The 25,000-nt window shown below is 44.1% G+C and overlaps 1 protein-coding gene across 2 annotated transcripts in view; it reads left to right on the top strand.

Annotated features, from left to right (window-relative positions):
* The window catches only part of pcbp4 (poly(rC) binding protein 4), a 189,876-nt gene that overhangs the window by 142,962 nt on the left and 21,914 nt on the right, over window positions 1-25,000 (top strand). For both annotated transcript variants that reach the window (XM_052474143.1, XM_052474144.1), the window contains exons 6-11: window positions 8,800-8,931; window positions 10,079-10,207; window positions 11,435-11,509; window positions 15,785-15,856; window positions 19,976-20,017; window positions 21,757-21,841. In XM_052474143.1, the coding sequence (XP_052330103.1) occupies window positions 8,800-8,931; window positions 10,079-10,207; window positions 11,435-11,509; window positions 15,785-15,856; window positions 19,976-20,017; window positions 21,757-21,841 (535 nt within the window). The remainder of the gene's footprint in view (window positions 1-8,799; window positions 8,932-10,078; window positions 10,208-11,434; window positions 11,510-15,784; window positions 15,857-19,975; window positions 20,018-21,756; window positions 21,842-25,000) is intronic.

Here is a 25,000-nt window from a genome sequence, read left to right as displayed (position 1 = left end):
ACATTCAGGTTAGTTGACATTCAAGATAGTTGACATTCAGGTAAATTGACATTCAGGTTAGTTGACATTCAGGTTAGTTGACATTCAGGTAAATTGACATTCAGGTTAGTTGACATTCAGGTTAGTTGACATTCAGGTTAGTTGACATTCAGGTTAGTTGACATTCAGGTTAGTTGACATTCAGGTAAATTGACATTCAGGTTAGTTGACATTCAGGTTAGTTGACATTCAGGTAAATTGACATTCAGGTTAGTTGACATTCAGGTTAGTTGACATTCAGGTTAGTTGACATTCAGGTAAATTGACATTCAGGTTAGTTGACATTCAGGTTAGTTGACATTCAGGTAAATTGACATTCAGGTTAGTTGACATTCAGGTAAATTGACATTCAGGTTAGTTGACATTCAGGTTAGTTGACATTCAGGTAAATTGACATTCAGGTTAGTTGACATTCAGGTTAGTTGAAATTCAGGTAAATTGACATTCAGGTTAGTTGACATTCAGGTAAATTGACATTCAGGTTAGTTGACATTCAGGTTAGTTGACATTCAGGTAAATTGACATTCAGGTTAGTTGACATTCAGGTAAATTGACATTCAGGTTAGTTGACATTCAGTTTAGTTGACATTCAGATTAGTTGACATTCAGGTAAATGACATTCAGGTTAGTTGACATTCAGTTTAGTTGACATTCAGGTTAGTTGACATTCAGGTAAATTGACATTCAGGTTAGTTGACATTCAGGTTAGTTGACATTCAGGTAAATTGACATTCAGGTTAGTTGACATTCAGGCGGGGGTTGACATTCAGGTTAGTTGACATTCAGGTAAATTGACATTCAGGTTAGTTCTGTTGACATTCAGGTTAGTTGACATTCAGGTTAGTTGACATTCAGGTTAGTTGACATTCAGGTAAATTGACATTCAGGTTAGTTGACATTCAGGTTAGTTGACATTCAGGTAAATTGACATTCAGGTTTTGACATTCAGGTAAAGTTGACATTCAAGATAAAGTTGACATTCAGGTTAGTTGACATTCAGGTTAGTTGACATTCAGTTAAGTTGACATTCAGGTTAGTTGACATTCAGGTTAGTTGACATTCAGGTTAGTTGACATTCAGGTAAATTGACATTCAGGTTAGTTGACATTCAGGTTAGTTGACATTCAGATGTGCTAGCTGTTAAATAGAGGAGGGTTGCAGTAAAGTACTCTCATCCACATACAGAACAGTTTCATGAAATCAAGGGTTTGTTGTGTTACAGTACATATCAAGCCTTTGAATGATTTCTGAGGATGTTGCTGCTAGGTCAATTCAATAGACCTTGATCAGTGAGCTGACTGAGTTAAGTGTAACATTCATTTATATGCTGTTAGTGTGGTTTAAAATGCTGTTAGTTTAAAATGCTGTTAGTGTGGTATTCATTAAACATCCGGTAGGGATTTTCTCTCTCTCTCTCTCTCTTCGTCTCTCTCTCTCTCTCTCTCTCTCTCTCTCTCTCTCTCTCTCTCTCTCTCTCTCTCTCTCTCTCTCTCTGTGTGTCTCTGTCTCTCTCTCTCTCTCTCTCTCTCTCTCTCTCGTTACTCTCTCTCTCTCTCTCTATCTCTCTCTTCGTCTCTCTCTCTCTCTCTCTCTCTCTCTCTCATGTCTCTGTGATCTCTCTCTCTCTCTCTCTCTCTCTCTCTCTCTCTCTCTCTCTCTCTCTCTCTCTCTCTCTGTGTCTCACAAATATTAATAGAAATCTAGTAAGAATCTCCTCTCTCCGCCCCACTGTTATCTCCTTTCATCCCTTCACAGTGAGGACAGAGTTGTCATAGTAACCCTAGGGGGGCCTGGAGCACTACTCTAGCTCAGGTGTGTGATGTAGAACACGTTACTGTGATGAAGAGCATGCTATAAGGATGTAGAACATGTTACTGTGATGAAGAGCAGGATATAAGGATGTAGAACATGTTACTGTGATGAAGAGCAGGATATAAGGATGTAGAACATGTTACTGTGATGAAGAGCAGGATATAGTGATGTAGAACACGTTACTGTGATGAAGAGTACGCTATATGGATGTAGAACACGTTACTGTGATGAAGAGCAGGATATAAGGATCTAGAACACGTTACTGTGATGAAGAGCAGTATATAAGGGCGGGGCGGCAGCGTAGCCTAGTGGTTAGAGCGTTGGACTAGTAACCGGAAGGTTGCGAGTTCAAACCCCCGAGCTGACAAGGTACAACTCTGTCGTTCTGCCCCTGAACAGGCAGTTAACCCACTGTTCCTAGGCCGTTATTGAAAATAAGAATGTGTTCTTAACTGACTTGCCTGGTTTTAAATAAAGGTAAAATTAAAATAAATAAAAATAAATAAGGATGTAGAACATGTTACTGTGATGAAGAGCAGGATATAAGGATGTAGAACATGTTACTGTGATGAAGAGCAGGATATAAGGATGTAGAACACGTTACTGTGATGAAGAGCAGGATATAGTGATGTAGAACACATTACTGTGATGAAGAGCAGGATATAAGGATGTAGAACATGTTACTGTGATGAAGAGCAGGATATAAGGATGTAGAACACGTTACTGTGATGAAGAGCAGGATATAGTGATGTAGAACACGTTACTGTGATGAAGAGCAGGATATAGTGATGTAGAATATGTTACTGTGATGAAGAGCAGGATATAGTGATGTAGAACATGTTACTGTGATGAAGAGCAGGATATAAGTGATGTAGAACACGTTACTGTGATGAAGAGCAGGATATAAGGATGTAGAACACGTTACTGTGATGAAGAGCACACTGTATGGATGCAGAACACGTTGCTGTGATGAAGAGCAGGATATAAGGATGTAGAACATCTTACTGTGATGAAGAGCAGGATATAAGGATCTAGAACACGTTACTGTGATGAAGTGCAGGATATAGTGATGTAGAACATGTTACTGTGATGAAGAGCAGGATATAGTGATGTAGAACATGTTACTGTGATGAAGAGCAGGATATAGTGATGTAGAACATGTTACTGTGATGAAGAGCATATTTAGTCTGTAATTCAGAAGGATCCATTCATCTGTCTCTTTCCTTCCTGGTTTGTGCTATGAACAGATCAGCACAGTAACAGATCAGCACAGTAACAGATCAGCACAGTGTCTGATTCTCCCCTAGAAATAAACCAACTCTGTGTAATAGTTGGTGTTCTGTAACTCTTAAACACACACAGAGAACAGAGCAATGGAAGAAGAAAAAAACACAAGAAGAGCCAGTACCAACCGTCTACTGCTAACCAAACATTTGGCAGAGTGAGAAGAGCCAGTACCAACCGTCTACTGCTAACCAAACATTTGGCAGAGTGAGAAGAAGAGCCAGTACCAACCGTCTACTGCAAACCAAACATTTGGCAGAGTGAGAAGAAGAGCCAGTACCAACCGTCTACTGCTAACCAAACATTTGGCAGAGTGAGAAGAGCCAGTACCAACCGTCTACTGCTAACCAAACATTTGGCAGAGTGAGAAGAAGAGCCAGTACCAACCGTCTACTGCTAACCAAACATTTGGCAGAGTGAGAAGAAGAGCCAGTACCAACCGTCTACTGCTAACCAAACATTTGGCAGAGTGAGAAGAAGAGCCAATATCAACTAGGCTACCCAAACATGAAATCTTCCTCTGAAGACATAAAAAGCATTTTGCTTCTACTGTTACAAAAATATATGCCTGCTCATTCGTTCTAAACAACCGATTAATATACCTTCATTGTCGTTTTATCTCTCTCAGCTGAGAAAGTGTATATAATTCTATGATCCAATTCTGCTTAACGCTTAGCATCCAGTAATGTATCAGACATTCATTATATAGTCTGTTCATGTGGAGATTGAGACCTAAGACCTCATTTCCATACCAGCATACCACTAAGAATGAGAGAGAGACAGAGACAGAGACAGAGACAGAGACAGAGACAGGAGAGTGGTGAGATGAGACAGAGACAGAGACAGAGACAGAGACAGAGACAGACAGAGACAGAGACAGAGACAGAGAGAAAACTCTTTAGACAGAGACAGAGACAGAGACAGAGACAGACAGACAGGAAGAGAGAGACAGAGAGAGAGAGACAGAGACAGAGACAGAGACAGAGACAGAGACAGAGACAGAGACAGAGAGAGAGAGAGAGAGAAGAGTGAGAGAGAGAGACAAAGACAGAGAAAGACAGAGACAGAGAGAGACAGACAGACAGACAGACAGACAGACAGACAGACAGACAGACAGACAGACAGACAGACAGACAGACAGAGTGAGACAGACAGACAGATTTCAAGACAGACAGACAGAGTGAGAGGGTGAGACAGACAGAGACAGAGTGAGAGTAAGACAGAGACATTAGAAATATGCTCAACCCCTTGATAATTTATACTCACATTGTATTTGGAGAGAACATTGCACATTGGGAGAGTAGGCCTAAGTAAAGGAACCGTAATAGTGGTTCAGTTCATGTAGCCTCTAGCGTCACGTGATGGCCAGGCTATTTACATGTTGAATGCTACCGAAGTCCTGCTAGGGCTAATTGATGTGTGCAATGTTGGGGCCATGATTTGGATTATATTTATTACCTAAATTAAGGCGAGAGTCAGAGTGAGAGTCAGAGTGAGAGTGAAAGTGCGAGTGAGATTGAGAGTCAGAGTCAGAGTGAGAGTCAGAGTGAGAGTCAGAGTCAGAGTGAGAGTCAGAGTCAGAGTGAGAGTCAGAGTGAGAGTCAGAGTGAGAGTGAGAGTGAGAGTGAGAGTCAGAGTGAGAGTGAGAGTCAGAGTCAGAGTGAGAGTCAGAGTGAGAGTCAGAGTGAGAGTGAGAGTGAGAGTCAGAGTGAGAGTCAGAGTCAGAGTGAGAGTCAGAGTGAGAGTCAGAGTCAGAGTGAGAGTCAGAGTCAGAGTCAGAGTGAGTCAGAGTCAGAGTCAGAGTCAGAGTCAGAAGGGCATTCTATGAGAGTCAGAAACATGAGAGTCAAGTCAGAGTCAGAGTGAGTCAAAGTCTTGAGTGAGTCAGAGTCATTGCCCTTTAGTGGTTGTGAGAGTCAGAGTGAGAGTCAGAGTGAGAGTCAGAGTCAAATGAGAGTGAAGTCAGAGTGAGAGTCAGAGTGAGAGTCAGAGTCAAAGTGAGATTCAGAGTCAGAGTGAGAGTCAAGTGAGAGTCAGAGTGAGAGTCAGAGTCAGAGTGAGATTCAGAGTCAAGTGAGAGTCAGAGTGAGAGTCAGAGTGAGAGTCAGAGTGAGAGTCAGAGTCAGAGTGAGAGTCAGAGTGAGAGTCAGAGTGAGAGTCAGAGTGAGAGTCAGAGTCAGAGTGAGATTCAGAGTCAGAGTGAGAGTCAGAGTGAGAGTCAGAGTGAGAGTCAGAGTGAGAGTCAGAGTCAGAGTGAGAGTCAGAGTGAGATTCAGAGTCAGAGTGAGAGTCAGAGTGAGAGTCAGAGTCAGAGTGAGTCAGAGTGAGAGTCAGAGTGAGAGTCAATTAGAGTCCAAAGTGAGAGTCAGAGTGAGAGTCAGAGTGAGAGTCAGAGTGAGAGTCAGAGTGAGAGAGAGTGAGAGTCAGAGTGAGATTCAGAGTCAGAGTGAGAGTCAGAGTAGAGTGAGAGTCAGAGTGAGAGTCAGAGTCAGAGTGAGAGTCAGAGTGAGAGTCAGAGTGAGAGTCCAGTGAGAGTCAGAGTGAGAGTCAGAGTGAGAGTCAGAGTGAGAGTCAGAGTGAGAGTGAGAGTGAGAGTCAGAGTGAGATTCAGAGTCAGAGTGAGAGTCAGAGTGAGAGTGAGAGTCAGAGTGAGAGTCAGAGTCAGAGTGAGAGTCAGAGTGAGAGTCAGAGTCAGAGTGAGAGTCAGAGTGAGAGTGGAATGAAAAGTCTGTCTCTGTGTGAGAGACTATTTCTAACTATGGGACATAAAGCCTTGCTCCTGTGAGCCCTCTAATGCAGGGTATTATTTGAGTCTAGGAACAGGGCTATCAGAACATACTGTAGAGATTATTAGCCTGAGTTTACCTGGCCAGGTCACAGGCCACTGGTCAGACATAAATATATGCCATTTAGCTGACGCTTTTATCCAAAGCGACTTACAGTCATGTGTGCATACATTCTACGTATGGGTGGTCCCGGGAATCGAACCCACTACCCTGGCGTGAGAGTGAGACAGACAGAGACAGAGTGAGAGTGAGACAGACAGAGAGAGAAATATGCTCAACCCCTTGATAATTTATACTCACATTGTATTTGGAGAGAACATTGCACATTGGGAGAGTAGGCCTAAGTAAAGGAACCGTAATAGTGGTTCAGTTCATGTAGCCTCTAGCGTCACGTGATGGCCAGGCTATTTACATGTTGAATGCTACCGAAGTCCTGCTAGGGCTAATTGATGTGTGCAATGTTGGGGCCATGATTTAGGATTATATTTATTACCTAAATTAAGGCGAGAGTCAGAGTGAGAGTCAGAGTGAGAGTGAAAGTGCGAGTGAGATTGAGTCAGAGTCAGAGTGAGAGTCAGAGTGAGAGTCAGAGTCAGAGTGAGAGTCAGAGTCAGAGTGAGAGTCAGAGTGAGAGTCAGAGTGAGAGTCAGAGTCAGAGTCAGAGTGAGAGTGAGAGTCAGAGTGAGAGTCAGAGTCAGAGTGAGAGTCAGAGTGAGAGTCAGAGTCAGAGTCAGAGTGAGAGTCAGAGTGAGAGTGAGAGTCAGAGTGAGAGTCAGAGTGAGAGTCAGAGTCAGAGTCAGAGTGAGAGTCAGAGTGAGAGTCAGAGTCAGAGTGAGAGTCAGAGTCAGAGTCAGAGTCAGAGTTCAGCCTCTAGCGTGAGTCAGAGTCAGAGTGAGAGTCAGAGTGAGAGTCAGAGTCAGAGTGAGAGTCCAGTGAGAGTCAGAGAGTGAGTCAGAGTCAGAGTGAGAGTGAGAGTCAGAGTGAGAGTGAGAGTCAGAGTCAGAGTCAGAGTGAGAGTCAGAGAGAGTGAGAGTCAGAGTGAGAGTCAGAGTGAGAGTCAGAGTGAGAGTCAGAGTGAGAGTCAGAGTGAGAGTCAGAGTGAGAGTGAGAGTCAGAGTGAGAGTCAGAGTGAGAGTCAGAGTCAGAGTGAGATTCAGAGTCAGAGTGAGAGTCAGAGTGAGAGTCAGAGTGAGAGTCAGAGTGAGAGTCAGAGTCAGAGTCAGAGTCAGAGTCAGAGTGAGAGTCAGAGTGAGAGTCAGAGTCAGAGTGAGAGTCAGAGTGAGAGTCAGAGTCAGAGTGAGAGTCAGAGTGAGAGTCAGAGTCAGAGTCAGAGTGAGAGTCAGAGTGAGAGTCAGAGTGAGAGTCAGAGTGAGAGTCAGAGTCAGAGTGAGAGTCAGAGTGAGAGTCAGAGTCAGAGTGAGATTCAGAGTCAGAGTCAGAGTGAGAGTCAGAGTGAGAGTCAGAGTGAGAGTCAGAGTGAGAGTGGGAATGAAAAGTCTGTCTCTGTGTGAGAGACTATTTCTAACTATGGGACATAAAGCCTTGCTCCTGTGAGCCCTCTAATGCAGGGTATTATTTGAGTCTAGGAACAGGGCTATCAGAACATACTGTAGAGATTATTAGCCTGAGTTTACCTGGCCAGGTCACAGGCCACTGGTCAGACATAAATATATGCCATTTAGCTGAGCTTTTATCCAGACTTACAGTCATGTGTGCATACATTCTACATATGGGTGGTCCCGGGAATCGAACCCACTACCCTGGCGTTACAAGCGCCATGCTCTACCAACTGAGCCACAGAAGGACCACATAGAGATTATTAGCCTGAGTTTACCTGGCCAGGTCACAGGCCACTGGTCAGACATAAAGATTATTAGCCTGAGTTTACCTGGCCAGGTCACAGGCCACTGGTCAGACATAAAGATTATTAGCCTGAGTTTACCTGGCCAGGTCACAGGCCACTGGTCAGACATAGAGATTATTAGCCTGAGTTTTTCTGGCCAGGTCACAGGCCACTGGTCAGACATAAAGATTATTAGCCTGAGTTTACCTGGCCAGGTCACAGGCCACTGGTCAGACATAGAGATTAGTAGCCTGAGTTTTTCTGGCCAGGTCACAGGCCACTGGTCAGACATAGAGATTATTAGCCTGAGTTTACCTGGCCAGGTCACAGGCCACTGGTCAGACATAGAGATTAGTAGCCTGAGTTTTCTGGCCAGGTCACAGGCCACTGGTCAGACATAGAGATTAGTAGCCTGAGTTTTTCTGGCCAGGTCACAGGCCACTGGTCAGACATAGAGATTAGTAGCCTGAGTTTACCTGGCCAGGTCACAGGCCACTGGTCAGACATAGAGATTAGTAGCCTGAGTTTTTCTGGCCAGGTCACAGAGCCTTAGCCAAGAGAGTCACAATCTACATCTAAAGGAACATAAAATAGAGGTGGAGACAGAATGTCATTTCTAAAGGTGAATAGATCTGACCAACAGGGTAAATATTGTCTGTGATCTATATGGGAATCGATAGAGACAGCAGAAAGAGATTGAGCGCTAACCTTTCCCTGATTTGGATCGTTGATGTATAAACTCTCCGACGGTTATATTGATTACATGTTTGTATGGGAGGTATGTGTACAGGGATGTGGAGTACGTTACGAGTCACCACTCATCTTAACCAACGTTTAACCAACCCCTGGTTGTAATAGCTTCAGAGAGCTGTTGTACAACACCAGGTCTTGACTATAAGATGTTAGTGTACTGCAACTTTTATTCAGTGTTCATTAATGTCGCTTTAGCTTGCTTTCTTTTAGGCCGACTGCTGTTTTAATTGATGAGTGACACTTGAATAGTGAATCTAAACACTTCATGTTTGTTTCCTCCAGGACCTCACAACTCTGGTAGCCAATGGCACGGTCACCAGCAAGCCCCCTGTCACCCTAAGATTGGTCATTCCTGCCAGCCAATGTGGTTCTCTCATCGGGAAGGGCGGCTCCAAGATCAAGGAGATCAGAGAGGTGAGTGTGGCTCTGTCTCACTTGCTTAAACATCTGTCCTCTCCTTTCTAAACATCTGTCCTCTCTTTTCTAAACATCTGTCCTCTCTTTTCTAAATATCTGTCCTCTCCTTTCTAAACATCTGTCCTCTCTTTTCTAAACATCTGTCCTCTCTTTTCTAAACATCTGTCCTCTCCTTTCTAAACATCTGTCCTCTCTTTTCTAAACATCTGTCCTCTCTTTTCTAAACATCTGTCCTCTCTTTTCTAAACATCTGTCCTCTCTTTTCTAAACATCTGTCCTCTCCTTTCTAAACATCTGTCCTCTCCTTTCTAAACCAGTGTCCTCTCCTCCTCTCCTTTCTAAACATCTGTCCTCTCTTTTCTAAACATCTGTCCTCTCCTTTCTAAACATCTGTCCTCTCTTTTCTAAACATCTGTCCTCTCTTTTCTAAACATCTGTCCTCTCTTTTCTAAACATCTGTCCTCTCTTTTCTAAACATCTGTCCTCTCTTTTCTAAACATCTGTCCTCTCCTTTCTAAACATCTGTCCTCTCCTCCTCTCCTTTCTAAACATCTGTCCTCTCCTTTCTAAACATCTGTCCTCTCCTTTCTAAACATCTGTCCTCTCCTCCTCTCCTTTCTAAACATCTGTCCTCTCCTTTCTAAACCAGTGTCCTCTCCTCCTCTCTTTTCTAAACATCTGTCCTCTCTTTTCTAAACATCTGTCCTCTCCTTTCTAAACATCTGTCCTCTCCTCCTCTCCTTTCTAAAGATCTGAACTGAAACCAATATGGTGGATTAGTTGTTGATCTTACAGCTCAGTGTAATGAGGTAGAGGTGGTTAGAGAGAGTCAGAGGCTATTTGGAGTCCCATTTATATTGTATACTTTCTTATGTATATGTTGTGTACATCAACAAAATGGCCATTGATCAATCAATCAATCAACTGTATTTTATAAAGCCTTTTTAGCAGTTTACACAAAGTGCTTTTACAGAAAACCCCCAAAAAAGAGCAATCAATGCAGAGGCAGAAGCACGGTGGCTAGGAAATAACTAGTATGTAGGAACCTAGGAAGAAACCTAGAGAGGAATCAGGCTCAGAGAAGGTTGACCAGTCCTCTTCTGGCTCTTTCACACATCATGTTTCCCATTGTCATCTTAAACAGACCACGGGGGCACAAGTACAGGTAGCAGGAGACCTCCTTCCCAACTCCACTGAGAGAGGAGTGACGATATCCGGGACCCAAGACGCCATCATCCAGTGTGTCAAGCTCATCTGCACTGTCATTCTCGAGGTGGTGTACACTTCCTCATCGCCCTGATCCCTGACCCCTGACCCCTTTTATTCATTCTCGAGGTGGTGTACACTTCCTCATCGCCCTGACCCCTGACCCCTTTTATTCATTCTCGAGGTGGTGTACACTTCCTCATCGCCCTGATCCCTGACCCCTGACCCCTTTTATTCATTCTCGAGGTGGTGTACACTTCCTCATCGCCCTGACCCCTGACCCCTTTTATTCATTCTCGAGGTGGTGTACACTTCCTCATCGCCCTGATCCCTGACCCCTGACCCCTTTTATTCATTCTCGAGGTGGTGTACACTTCCTCATCGCCCTGATCCCTGACCCCTGACCCCTTTTATTCATTCTCGAGGTGGTGTATGGTTGTTTGTTTGTAACGTGCAGATCAATAGATTGCCCCGAAAAGGATCCTGGTATTACCAGCCACAGACACGGAGGAACCAGACAGATCAATGTATCATCATAATTGATTTAAGCAAATGTATAAAATTATCAATATCAAAGGATTTATGTTCAAAAATGAACAAATAAGAAAGAGAAACGTAACAGTAATGAATTGATAAGCCTATAATCAATACTCTGTCAGATCTCCAGTAGTACGTAACAAATATTTCCATTTGAAAATAAATACAATCAATCAATGTTTTTCGAAGTGAAGATATTTCTACATTTCTAAAAGAATCGATACCCTCTCAATCTTGAGAACTATCCCGCCGCAGCCAGAAGACTACTTAAGAGGATGAGCCTGAATGCCAAAAAAACAGAAGAATCTGAGGATTTAACAACTCATTGTTATTCCAGGCACCTTAATCTCTGCTGGAGGAAACAATGACCCTATCCAAGCATGCGCTTTCATGTAATTGTGGAATCAAAGCATTTCAGAGATACGTCTACTTTGTCTGAATACTGTTTTTGTTTTGTCCTTATTTGGTCATCTGAAATCCACCATATTGATAGTTTTTTGGTCCCCAGACCTGGATTCAAAGACTATTTCAAATAATTTCAAACGCTGTTTCCCCACCAGGTAGTACGGCCAGAATGAAAGAAATGTTCAAATAAATGTAAAACATTTCAAATAATATTTGAGCCCATGTCTGTTTGGCCCCAACCTTCTGCAGCTCATCTGTCCTAAGGCTATACAACCATGTTTTATTGTGCTGCGATGTTTAGTAAAAAAACATTCTTGTCTTTATGCTCTTTGCGTTCTCCTCCTGTATCCAGTCACCTCCGAAGGGGGCCACTGTTCCATATCGACCCAGCCCCTCCCCTGGAACAGTCATGATCTCCGGGAACCAGGTGGGAATCAGACAATACAACAACACAACATAATAAAACAACACAACACATCAACACAATACAACAACACACACAACAACACAACAACACACACAACAACACAATACAACAACACACACATCAACACAATACAACAACACACACAACAACACAATAGAACACAACAACACAATACAACAACACACACAACAACACAACAACACACACAACAACACAATACAACAACACACACATCAACACAATACAACAACACACACAACAACACAACAACACACACAACAACACAATACAACAACACACACAACAACACAACAACACACACATCAACACAATACAACATCACAACAACAACACAATAGAACACTACAACACAACAACACAACAACACAATAGAACACAACAACACAATAGAACACAACAACACAATAAAACACTACAACACAACAACACAACAACACAATAGAACACAACAACACAATAGAACACAACAACACAACAACACAATAGAACACAACAACACAACAACACAACAACACAATAGAACACAACAACACAACAACACAATAGAACACAACAACACAATAACACAACAACACAATAGAACACAACAACACAACAACACAACAACACAATAGAACACAACAACACAACAACACAACAACACAATAGAACACAACAACACAATAGAACACAACAACACAACAACACAACAACACAATAGAACACAACAACACAACAACACAACAACACAATAGAACACAACAACACAACAACACAACAACACAATAGAACACAACAACACAACAACACAACAACACAATAGAACACAACAACACAATAGAACACAACAACACAACAACACAACAACACAATAGAACACAACAACACAACAACACAACAACACAATAGAACACAACAACACAACAACACAACAACACAATAGAACACAACAACACAACAACACAACAACACAATAGAACACAACAACACAACAACACAACAACACAATAGAACACAACAACACAATAGAACACAACAACACAACAACACAACAACACAACAACACAATAGAACACAACAACACAACAACACAACAACACAATAGAACACAACAACACAACAACACAACAACACAATAGAACACAACAACACAACAACACAACAACACAATAGAACACAACAACACAACAACACAACAACACAATAGAACACTACAACACAACAACACAACAACACAATAGAACACAACAACACACACAACAACACAATAGAACACAACAACACAACAACAACACAATAGAACACAACAACACAACAACAACACAATAAAACACAACAACACTATAACAACACCATACAACAAAACAACACAACAACACAATAGAACACAACAATACAACAACACAACAACAACACAATAGAACACAACAACAACACAATAGAACACAACAACACAACAACACAATAGAACACAACAACACAACAACAACACAATAGAACACAACAACACTATAACAACACCATACAACAACACAACAACAACACAATAGAACACAACAACACAACAACAACACAATAGAACACAACAACACAATAGAACACAACAATACAACAACACAATAGAACACAACAATACAACAACACAACAACAACACAATAGAACACAACAACACAACAACACAATAGAACACAACAACAACACAATAGAACACAACAACACAATAGAACACAACAATACAACAACACAACAACAACACAATAGAACACAACAACACAACAACACAATAGAACACAACAACACAACAACAACACAATAGAACACAACAACACTATAACAACACCATACAACAACACAACAACAACACAATAGAATACAACAACACAACAACAACACAATAGAACACAACAACACAATAGAACACAACAACACAATAGAACACAACAATACAACAACACAACAACAACACAATAGAACACAACAATACAACAACACAACAACACAATAGAACACAACAACACAATAGAACACAACAACACAATAGAACACAACACAACAACAACACAATAGAACACAACAACACAACAACAACACAATAGAACGCAACAACACAACAACAACACAATAGAACACAAGCACACAACAGCACAATAGAACACAACAACACAACAACAACACAATAGAACACAACAACACAACAACAACAACACAATACAACAACAAAACAAAACAAAACAACACCATACAACAAAACAACAACACAACACAACAACACAACAACACAACACAACAACAACACAATAGAACACAACAACACAACACAGCAACACAATACAACAGAAAAATAACTATGCTGTTTAAATCAAGACAATGACGATGTATATATTGCCAACAAGGCCACATAATGTCATTACAGGTGGACTGTGCACCAACAGGGTTGATGATATAAATAGTCAAATCCTAAGCAGTCTAACCCTGATGTAGTGGTGGTCTAACCCTGATGTAGCGGTGGTCTAACCCTGATGTAGTGGTGGTCTAACCCTGATGTAGTGGTGGTCTAACCCTGATGTAGTGGTGGTCTAACCCTGATGTAGTGGTGGTCTACCCCTGATGTAGTGGTGGTCTAACCCTGATGTAGTGGTGGTGGTCTAACCCTGATGTAGTGCTGGTGGTCTAACCCTGATGTAGTGGTGGTCTAACCCTGATGTATTGGTGGTCTAACCCTGATGTAGTGCTGGTGGTCTAACCCTGATGTAGTGGTGGTCTAACCCTGATGTAGCGGTGGTCTAACCCTGATGTATTGGTGGTCTAACCCTGATGTAGTGCTGGTGGTCTAACCCTGATGTAGTGGTGGTCTAACCCTGATGTAGTGGTGTTGGTCTAACCCTGATGTAGTGGTGGTCTAACCCTGATGTAGTGCTGGTGGTCTAACCCTGATGTAGTGGTGGTCTAACCCTGATGTAGTGGTGTTGGTCTAACCCTGATGTAGTGGTGGTCTAACCCTGATGTAGTGGTGGTGGTCTAACCCTGATGTAGTGGTGGTCTAACCCTGATGTAGTGGTGGTGGTCTAACCCTGATGTAGTGGTGGTCTAACCCTGATGTAGTGGTGGTCTAACCCTGATGTAGTGGTGGTGGTCTAACCCTGATGTAGTGGTGGTCTAACCCTGATGTAGTGGTGGTGGTCTAACCCTGATGTAGTGGTGGTCTAACCCTGATGTAGTGGTGGTGGTCTAACCCTGATGTAGTGGTGGTCTAACCCTGATGTAGTGGTGGTGGTCTAACCCTGATGTAGTGGTGGTGGTCCAACCCTGATGTAGTGGTGGTCTAACCCTGATGTAGTGGTGTTGGTCTAACCCTGATGTAGTGGTGGTGGTCTAACCCTGATGTAGTGGTGGTCTAACCCTGATGTAGTGGTGGTCTAACCCTGATGTAGTGGTGGTCTAACCCTGATGTAGTGGTGGTCTAACCCTGGTGTAGTGGTGGTAGTCTAGCCCTGATGTAGTGGTGGTCTAACCCTGATGTAGTGGTGGTGGTCTAACCCTGATGTAGTGTTGGTCTAACCCTGATATAGTGGTGGTCTAACCCTGATGTAGTGGTGGTCTAACCCTGATGTAGTGTTGGTCTAACCCTGATGTAGTGGTGGTCTAACCCTGATGTAGTGTTGGTCTAACCCTGATGTAGTGGTGGTGGTCTAACCCTGATGTAGTGGTGGTCTAACCCTGATGTAGTGGTGGTGGTCTAACCCTGATGTAGTGGTGGTGGTCTAACCCTGATGTAGTGTGGTGGTCTAACCCTGATGTAGTGGTGGTCTAACCCTGATGTAGTGGTGGTCTAACCCTGATATAGTGCTGGTGGTCTAACCCTGATGTAGTGCTGGTGGTCTAACCCTGATGTAGTGGTGGTCTAACCCTGATGTAGTGTTGGTCTAACCCTGATGTAGTGGTGGTGGTCTAACCCTGATATAGTGGTGGTCTAACCCTGATGTAGTGGTGGTCTAACCCTGATGTAGTGGTGGTGGTCTAACCCTGATGTAGTGGTGGTCTAACCCTGATGTAGTGGTGGTCTAACCCTGATGTAGTGGTGGTCTAACCCTGATGTAGTGGTGGTGGTCTAACCCTGATGTAGTGGTGGTCTAACCCTGATGTAGTGGTGGTCTAACCCTGATGTAGTGGTGGTCTAACCCTGATATAGATGACGTGATGGCGTGAATAGTGTGTCTTTGATCTGCATTATTTTACTGAGGTGAGTCTGACTCCTGGTCTGTCTGTGTCTGAAGGTGTTCGAGGCGTCTGAGTACGGGTCACACCCCCTCTTCCAATTGGCCCAGGGAGGGATGGATCTACAACAAGTAAGTATGCATTAGATACAAAAGCGGAGAGGAAAGAGGAAGTAAAACGGAGCCATGGAAGGAGCTGATGATGTGGTTTCAAGTCAGGCTCCACTCACCCCAATCCAGACAGGCAGACAGTTACTGGTGTTGTTTTGAAGTAGGCTTCTTCTTCCTCCCTCCCTCCTGTCTGTCTGTCTTTCACAGTAAAACAAGGCCAGGTCTTCCCTGTCTGTATTCCAACTCCAGTGTCCTCTGTTGGCTGCTGTTGGCCTTATCACTGTGGGGATGGACAGGAAAGGCATGTGATACAGAGAGAGAGGTAGTGAGAGACAAAAAAAGAGACGTGGGGAGAAAGTGGCTAGGGGAGAGGGAGAGGGTGGTAGAGAGAGAGAGAGATAGAGAGAAACAGAGACAGAGAAACAGAGAGAGAGAGCGAAACAGAGAGAGAGAGAGAGAGAGAGAGAGAGAGAGACAGAGAGAGAGAGAGAGAGAAAGAGAAAGAGAGAGAGAAACTGAGAGCCCCTAACCAAAGCCAGAGTGTTGTGTATATGATGGGTGTCAGCTGTATGCTGGACTGGAGCTTTGGGAGCATCCTCAGAATGGAGTGGAGATCAGTGTTGCTTGTTTGGCTATCATAATCCTAGCAGCTAGGGCTAATGAAGAGGAGAGGAGAGGAGAGGTGGGAAAGATTAGGGGAGAGGAGAGGTATGGGGGAGAGGAGTAGTGCGGGGGAAAGGAGAGGGTGGTGGAGGGAGATTACGCCATGTTAAGTGGTTCGGCAAGGCGATTAATGCTTTTATACATTATTTACGAGCATGCAGAGCAGAGTACAGACAGAAGGAGGAGAGGAGGAAGGAGAGATAAATAATAAAGTAAATAAGCAATGTCATTTAGGGGAAGGAGCCCCACACGCACGCACGCACTTACAAACACACACACTGCAGTACATGTTGCAGGGAAATGGAATCCCTGTTGAGACGAAACACACACACACACACTAGTCTAACGTCTCTGGTGTCCCTCCCACCTTTAGAAGAGGTCCTGCACTAGAACTGTTCAACTAAACAGATTCACAACTTCCTCATAAAATGTATTGCTCTTATTAGCCTAAACAGTAACCAACTTCCTGTTCCTGTACGAGCCTAAACAGTAACCCACTTCCTGTTCCTGTACTAGCCTAAAAAGTAAACCAATTCCTGTTCCTGTACAAGCCTAAACAGTAACTCACTTCCTGTTCCTGTACTAGCCTAAACAGTAAACCACTTACTGTTCCTGTACAAGCCTAAACAGTAACTCACTTCCTGTTCCTGTACTAGCCAAAACAGTAACCCACTTCCTGTTCCCGTACTAGCCTAAACAGTAAACCACTTCCTGTACTAGCCTAAACAGTAAACCAATTCCTGTTCCTGTACAAGCCTAAACAGTAACTCACTTCCTGTTCCTGTACTAGCCTAAACAGTAAACCACTTCATGTTCCTGTACAAGCCTAAACAGTAACTCACTTCCTGTTCCTGTACTAGCCTGAACAGTAAACCACTTACTGTTCCTGTAATAGAGTAAACAGTAAACAATTTCCTGTTCCTGTACTAGCCTAAACAGTAACCCACTTCATGTTCCTGTACTCGCCTAAACAGTAACTCACTTCCTGTTCCTGTACGAGCCTAAACTGTAACCCACTTCCTGTTCCCGTACTAGACTAAACAGTATACCACTTCCTGTACTAGCCTAAACAGTAAACCACTTCCTGTTCCTGTACTAGCCTAAACAGTAACCCACTTCCTGTTCCTGTACTAGCCTAAACAGCAAACCACTTCATGTTCCTGTACTAGCCTAAACAGTAACCCACTTCCTGTTCCTGTAATAGCCTAAACAGTAACTCACTTCCTGTTCCTGTACGAGTCTAAACAGTAACCCACTTCCTGTTCCTGTACTAGCCTAAACAGTAAACCACTTCCTGTACTAGCCTAAACAGTAACCCACTTCATGTTCCTGTACTAGCCTAAACAGTAAACCACTTCCTGTTCCTGTACTAGCCTAAACAGTAAACAACTTCATGTTACTGTACTAGCCTAAACAGTAAACAACTTCCTGTTCCTGTACTAGCCTAAACAGTAACCCACTTCCTGTTCCTGTACTAGCCTATACAGTAAACCACTTCCTGTTCCTGTACTAGCCTAAACAGTAACCCACTTCCTGTTCCTGTAGTAGCCTAAACAGTAAACAACGTCCTGTTCCTGAACTAGCCTAAACAGTAAACCACTTCCTGTTCCTGTACTAGCCTAAACAGTAAACCACTTCCTGTTCCTGTACTAGCCTAAACAGTAACCCACTTCCTGTTCCTGAAGTAGCCTAAACAGTAACTCACTTCCTGTTCCTGTACGAACCTAAACAGTAACCCACTTACTGTTCCTGAACTAGCCTAAACAGTAAACCACTTCCTGTTCCTGTACTAGCCTAAACAGTAAACTGCTTCATGTTCCTGTACTAGCCTAAACAATAACCCACTTCCTGTTCCTGTACTAGCCTAAACAGTAACCCACTTCCTGTTCCTGTACTAGCCTAAACAGTAAACCACTTCCTGTTCCTGTACTAGCCTAAACAGTAACCCACTTCATGTTCCTGTACTAGCCTAAACAGTAACCCACTTCCTGTTCCTGTACTAGCCTAAACAGTAAACCACTTCCTGTTCCTGTACTAGCCTAAACAGTAACCCACTTCCTGTTCCTGTACTAGCCTAAACAGTAAACCACTTCATGTTCCTGTACTAGCCTAAACAGTAAACCACTTCCTGTTCCTGTACTAGCCTAAACAGTAACCCACTTCCTGTTCCCGTTCTAGCCTAAACAGTAAACCACTTCATGTTCCTGTACAAGCCTAAACAGTAAACCACTTCCTGTACTAGCCTAAACAGTAAACCTCTTCCTGTTCCTGTACTAGCCTAAACAGTAAACCTCTTCCTGTACTAGCCTAAACATTAAACCACTTCCTGTTCCTGTACTAGCCTAAACAGTAAACCACTTCCTGTTCCTGTACTAGCCTAAACAGTAACCCACTTCCTGTTCCTGTACTAGCCTAAACAGCAAACCACTTCATGTTCCTGTACTAGCCTAAACAGTAACCCACTTCCTGTTCCTGTACTAGCCTAAACAGTAACTCACTTCCTGTTCCTGTACGAGCCTAAACAGTAACCCACTTCCTGTTCCCGTACTAGACTAAACAGTAAACCACTTCCTGTACTAGCCTAAACAGTAAACCACTTCCAGTTCCTGTACTAGCCTAAACAGTAAACCACTTCCTGTTCCTGTACTAGCCTAAACAGTAACCCACTTCCTGTTGCTGTACTAGCCTAAACAGTAACCCACTTCCTGTTCCCGTACTAGCCTAAACAATAAACCACTTCCTGTACTAGCCTAAACAGTAACCCACTTCATGTTCCTGTACTAGCCTAAACAGTAAACCACTTCCTGTTCCTGTACTAGCCTAAACAGTAAACCACTTCATGTTCCTGTACTAGCCTAAACAGTAAACCACTTCCTGTTCCTGTACTAGCCTAAACAGTAAACCACTTCATGTTCCTGTACTAGCCTCTCCTCCTCCTTCATGTTACTGGACAAGGGATAATTTAGAGAGTCAGACAGAGTTAGAGCTGCTCGTGCTTCTGCTGTGCACGGGGTTAAAATCCTAAACAGTCTTATATAAGTAGGCCAGTGGGAACAACACACACACACACACACACACACACACACACACACACACACACACACACACACACACACACACACACACACACACACACACACACACACACAAACACACACACACACACACACACACACACACACACACACACACACACACACAGAAACACACACACACACACACACACACACACACACACACACACACACACAGAGGTCTTTCTCTCCCTCAGCAGCATGTCTAACTACCGATTGAACCAACCACTCGTTGTCTTTGATGCTGAGAGTAAAATCGCAGTTATTCCTAAACTTGTCTCAGACGAACTTCAACATGTCTCCCTTGAAGAACAGTTAGTTTAAACTCAAAGACATTTACCTGGTAAAATAACAACTTCAACATTTCACTTCATTGTTTTTTTTTTGTTTTTCTTCCTTGCAGACGTACGCTGTACAGAACCAATATGGCATTCCACATTCAGAGGTATCTATCTATCTATCTATCTATCTATCTATCTATCTATCTATCTATCTATCTATCTATCTATCTATCTATCTATCTATCTACAGTGGGGAAAACAAGTATTTTGCAAATTCTCCCACTTGAAAAGATGAGAGAGGCCTGTAATTTTCATCACAGATACACTTCAACTATGACAGACAAAATCCAGAAAATCACATTGTAGGATTTTTTATGAATTTCTTTGCAAATGATGGTGGAAAATAAGTATTTTGGTCAAAAACAAAAGTTTATCTCAATACGTTGTTATATACCCTTTGTTGGCAATGACAGAGGTCAAACGTTTTCTGTAAGTCTTCACAAGGTTTTCACATACTGTTGCTGGTATTTTGGCCCTCCTCCATGCAGATCTCCTCTAGAGCAGTGATGTTTTGTGGCTGTTGCTGGGCAACACAGACTTTCAACTCCCTCCAAAGATTTTCTATGGGGTTGAGAACTGGAGACTGGCTAGGCCACTCCAGGACCTTGGAATGCTTCTTACGAAGCCTCTCCTTCGTTGCCCGGGCGGTGTGTTTGGGATCATTGTCATGCTGAAAGACCCAGCCACGTTTCATCTTCAATGCCCTTGCTGATGTAAGGAGGTTTTCACTCAAAATCTCACGATACATGGCCCCATTCATTCTTTCCTTTACACGGATCAGTCGTCCTGGTCCCTTTGCAGAAAAACAGCCCCAAAGCATGATGTTTCCACCCCCATGCTTCGCAGTAGGTATGGTGTTCTTTGGATGCAACTCAGCATTCTTTGTCCTCAAAACACGACGAGTTGAGTTTTTACCAAAAAGTAATATTTTGGTTTCATCTGACCATATGACATTCTCCCAATCTTCTTCTGGATCATCCAAATGCTCTCTAGCAAACTTCAGACGGGCCTGGACATGTACTGGCTTAAGCAGGGGACACGTCTGGCACTGCAGGATTTGAGTCCCTGGAAGCGTAGTGTGTTACTGATGGTAGGCTTTGTTACTTTGGTCCCAGCTCTCTGCAGGTCATTCACGAGGTCCCCCGTGTGGTTCTGAGATTTTTGCTCACCGTTCTTCTGATCAATTTGACCCCACGGGGTGAGATCTTGCGTGGAGCCCTAGATTGAGGGAGATTATCAGTGGTCTTGTATGTCTTCCATTTCCTAATAATTGCTCCCACAGTTGATTTCTTCAAACCAAGCTGCTTACCTATTACAGATTCAGTCTTCCCAGCCTGGTGCAGGTCTACAATTTTGTTTCTGGTGTCCTTTGAAAGCTCTTTGGTCTTGGCCATAGTGGAGTTTGGAGTGTGACTGTTTGAGGTTGTGAACAGGTGTCTTTTATACTGATAACACGTTTAAACAGGTGCCATTAATACAGGTAACGAGTGGAGGACAGAGGAGCCTCTTAAAGAAGAAGTTACAGGTCTGTGAGAGCCAGAAATCTTGCTCGTTTGTCGGTGACCAAATACTTATTTTCCACCATAATTTGCAAATAAATTCATTAAAAAATGATTTTCTGGACAAAAAAAAATAATCTATCTATCTATCTATCTATCTATCTATCTATCTATCTATCTATCTATCTATCTATCTATCAATCTGTCAATCTGTCTACCTGTCTGTCTGACTTTCCACCTGACTGTCTGTCTGTCTGTCTGTCTGTCTGTCTGTCTGTCTGTCTGTCTGTCTGTCTGTCTGTCTGTCTGTCTGTCTGTCTGTCTGTCTACCCCCTGTGTTTCAGTTGGCCAAGCTTCACCAGTTGTCTATGCAGCAGCAAGGCCTGGCCGCCCAGATGAACCAACAGCAGACCAACTCTGTCATACCTGGTATGTACTGTATCTGGTACACCCCTGGGGGTGGTGGTTATTCAGGGGACTACTTCCTGAAGGACGGCTGCTGGGACCTGAGTGGGTAGAGGTGCTGATAGGGAGAAGGTGAGACAGGGGTAGAGGGGGAGAGGGGGAGAGAGGAAGAGGAGGAGAGGTAGAGGGGGAGATAGGTAGAGGAGGAGAGTTAGAGGGGGAGAGAGGTAGAGGGGGAGATAGGGAGAGAAAAAGAGGAGGAGAGGTAAAGGGGCAGAGAGGTAGAGGTGGAGAAGGCGAGAGAAGGAGAGCGGTAGAGGCGGAGAAGGGGAGAGAGGTAGAGGGGGAGAGAGGTAGAGGAGGAGAGGTGGAGGGGGAGATGTAGGGAGGTAGAGGGGGAGAGAGGTAGAGGAGGAGAGGTAGAGGGGGCGACAGGGAGAGAGGAAGAGGAGGAGAGAGGTAGAGGGGGAGGGAGGTAGAGGGGGAGATAGAAAGAGGAGGAGAGGTGGAGGGGGAGATATAGAGAGGTAGAGGGAGAGAGAAGTAGAGGAGGAGAGAGGTAGAGGAGGAGAGGTGGAGGGGGAGATGTAGAGAGGTAAAGGGGGAGGGGGGAGAGAGGTTGAGAGGAAGATGAGGAGAGATAGAGGGGGAGAGAGGTAGAGTGGGAGAGGGGGACAGGTGTAGAGGGGGAGACAGGGAGAGAGGAAGAGGGGAAGAGGAGGACAGGTAGAGGGGGAGAAAGAGGAGGAAAGGTAGAGGGTGTTGAGGGGTAGACAGGGAGAGAGGAAGAGGAGGACAGGTAGAGGGGGAGAGACGTAGAGTGTGAGACAGGGAGAGAGGAAGAGGAGGACAGGTAGAGGGGGAGAGAGGTTGAGGGAGAGACAGGGAGAGAGCAAGAAGAGGAGAGAGGTAGAGTGTGAGACAGCTAGAGAAGAAGAGGAGGAGAGGAGGAGAGGTAGAGGGGGAGAGCTGTAGAGTGTGAGACAGGGAGAGAGGAAGAGGAGGAGAGGTAGAGGGGGAGAGAGGTAGAGGGGAGACAGGGAGAGGAGAAGAGAGGTATAGTATGAGACAGGGAGAGAGGAAGAGGAGGAGAGGTAGAGGGGGAGAGCTGTAGAGTGTGAGACAGGGAGAGAGGAAGAGGAGGAGAGGTAGAGGGGGAGAGAGGTAGAGGGGAGACAGGGAGAGGAGGAGAGAGGTATAGTGTGAGACAGGGAGACAGGGAGAGAGGAAGAGGAGGAGAGGTAGAGGGGGAGAGCTGTAGAGTGTGAGACAGGGAGAGAGGAAGAGGAGGAGAGGTAGAGGGGGAGAGAGGTAGAGGGGAGACAGGGAGAGGAGGAGAGAGGTATAGTGTGAGACAGGGAGACAGGGAGAGAGGAAGAGGAGGAGAGGTAGAGGGGGAGAGCGGTGACACACAGAGGGAGAACAGACTGTAATCGGTCTGACAGTTCTGACTGACTTTGCCTTTGAAGTTACTTTGTTTGAGTTCCTACAATAACCTTCCTACAACGTCCTTCCTACAATGTCCTTCCTACAACGTCCCTCCTACAACGTCCTTCCTACAACGTCCTTCCTACAACGTCCTTCCTACAATAACCTTCCTACAACGTCCTTCCTACAATAACCTTCCTACAACGTCCTTCCTACAACGTCCTTCCTACAATAACCTTCCTACAACGTCCTTCCTACAATAACCTTCCTACAACGTACTTCCTACAACATCCTTCCTACAACGTCCTTCCTACAATAACCTTCCTACAACGTCCTTCCTACAACGTCCTTCCTACAATAACCTTCCCACAACATCCTTCCTACAATAACCTTCCTACAACGTCCTTCCTACGATAACCTTCCTACAACGTCCTTCCTACAACGTCCTTCCTACAACGTCTTTCCTACAACATATTTCCTACAACGTCCTTCCTACAACGTCCTTCCTACAACGTCCTTCCTACAACGTCCTTCCTACAACGTCCTTCCTACAACGTCCTTCCTACAACGTCCTTCCTACAACGTCCTTCCTTAGACGACATTCCTACAAGCTTTTTTCCATTGTACTTTTAGTAATATTCTGTTATGTTTTCTTCAATGTACACTCAAACTTGGTATGCTGCTGTGACTTCCATTAGCCCATTCAGTGTAAATTACCCCAGACTTATAGGATGTGAGGCATATGGAACCATTTAATGATTTATTCCATCAGATAGATACGTTGTCCACATATAATATGATTTCTTCCACACCACAGTGGCTCCACTCTGGCATACCTGTATTTATCATGAACCCGGTCCCTTTAAAGAACCCTGAGTGTCCAGAAAGACCCTCTGAATCCTGTCCCTTTAAAGAACCCTGAGTGTCCAGAAAGCCCCTCTGAATCCTGTCCCTTTAAAGAACCCTGAGTGTCCAGAAATCCCCACTGAATCCTGTCCCTTTAAAGAACCCTGAGTGTCCAGAAAGCCCCTCTGAATCCTGTCCCTTTAAAGAACCCTGAGTGTCCAGAAAGCCCCACTGAATCCTGACCGTTTAAAGAACCCTGAGTGTCCAGAAAGACCCTCTGAATCATGTCCCTTTAAAGAACCCTGAGTGTCCAGAAAGCCCCACTGAATCCTGACCGTTTAAAGAACCCTGAGTGTCCAGAAAGCCCCTCTGAATCCTGTCCCTTTAAAGAACCCTGACTGTCCAGAAAGCCCCACTGAATCCTGACCGTTTAAAGAACCCTGAGTGTCCAGAAAGCCCCTCTGAATCCTGTCCCTTTAAAGAACCCTGAGTGTCCAGAAAGACCCTCTGAATCCGGGGAAAGATATTGTCTATGTTGCTCCCATTCTGCCTCTGTGTCAGCCCCAGGCCTGTCCATCCATGGTCCGTATGTTAAGTGTAGATTAGACCTGATCCAGGTAGGGATAGACACAGATGTGGAACAGGGCCAATTTAGCTCTCCTCTCTTCTCCTGAGGATTTCAGCGCCTGCATCCCAAAAAAGCATCGTATTACCCTTCGTAGTGCTAGGGCTCTGGTCAAAAGTAGTGAATAGGGAATAGGGTACCATACATAGGGAATAGGGTACCATACTGTACGTATGAAATAGGGTGCCATACACAGGGAATAGGATGCCATACGTAGGGAATAGGGTGCCATACATAGGGAATAGGGTTTAGGGTGCCGTACACAGGGAATAGGGTGCCATACA

Source organism: Oncorhynchus keta, chromosome 21 (assembly GCF_023373465.1).
Source record: "Oncorhynchus keta strain PuntledgeMale-10-30-2019 chromosome 21, Oket_V2, whole genome shotgun sequence".
NCBI lineage: Eukaryota > Metazoa > Chordata > Actinopteri > Salmoniformes > Salmonidae > Oncorhynchus > Oncorhynchus keta.
Note: the sequence above shows the minus strand (reverse complement) of the source record. Positions and strands in the feature narration are given on the sequence as shown.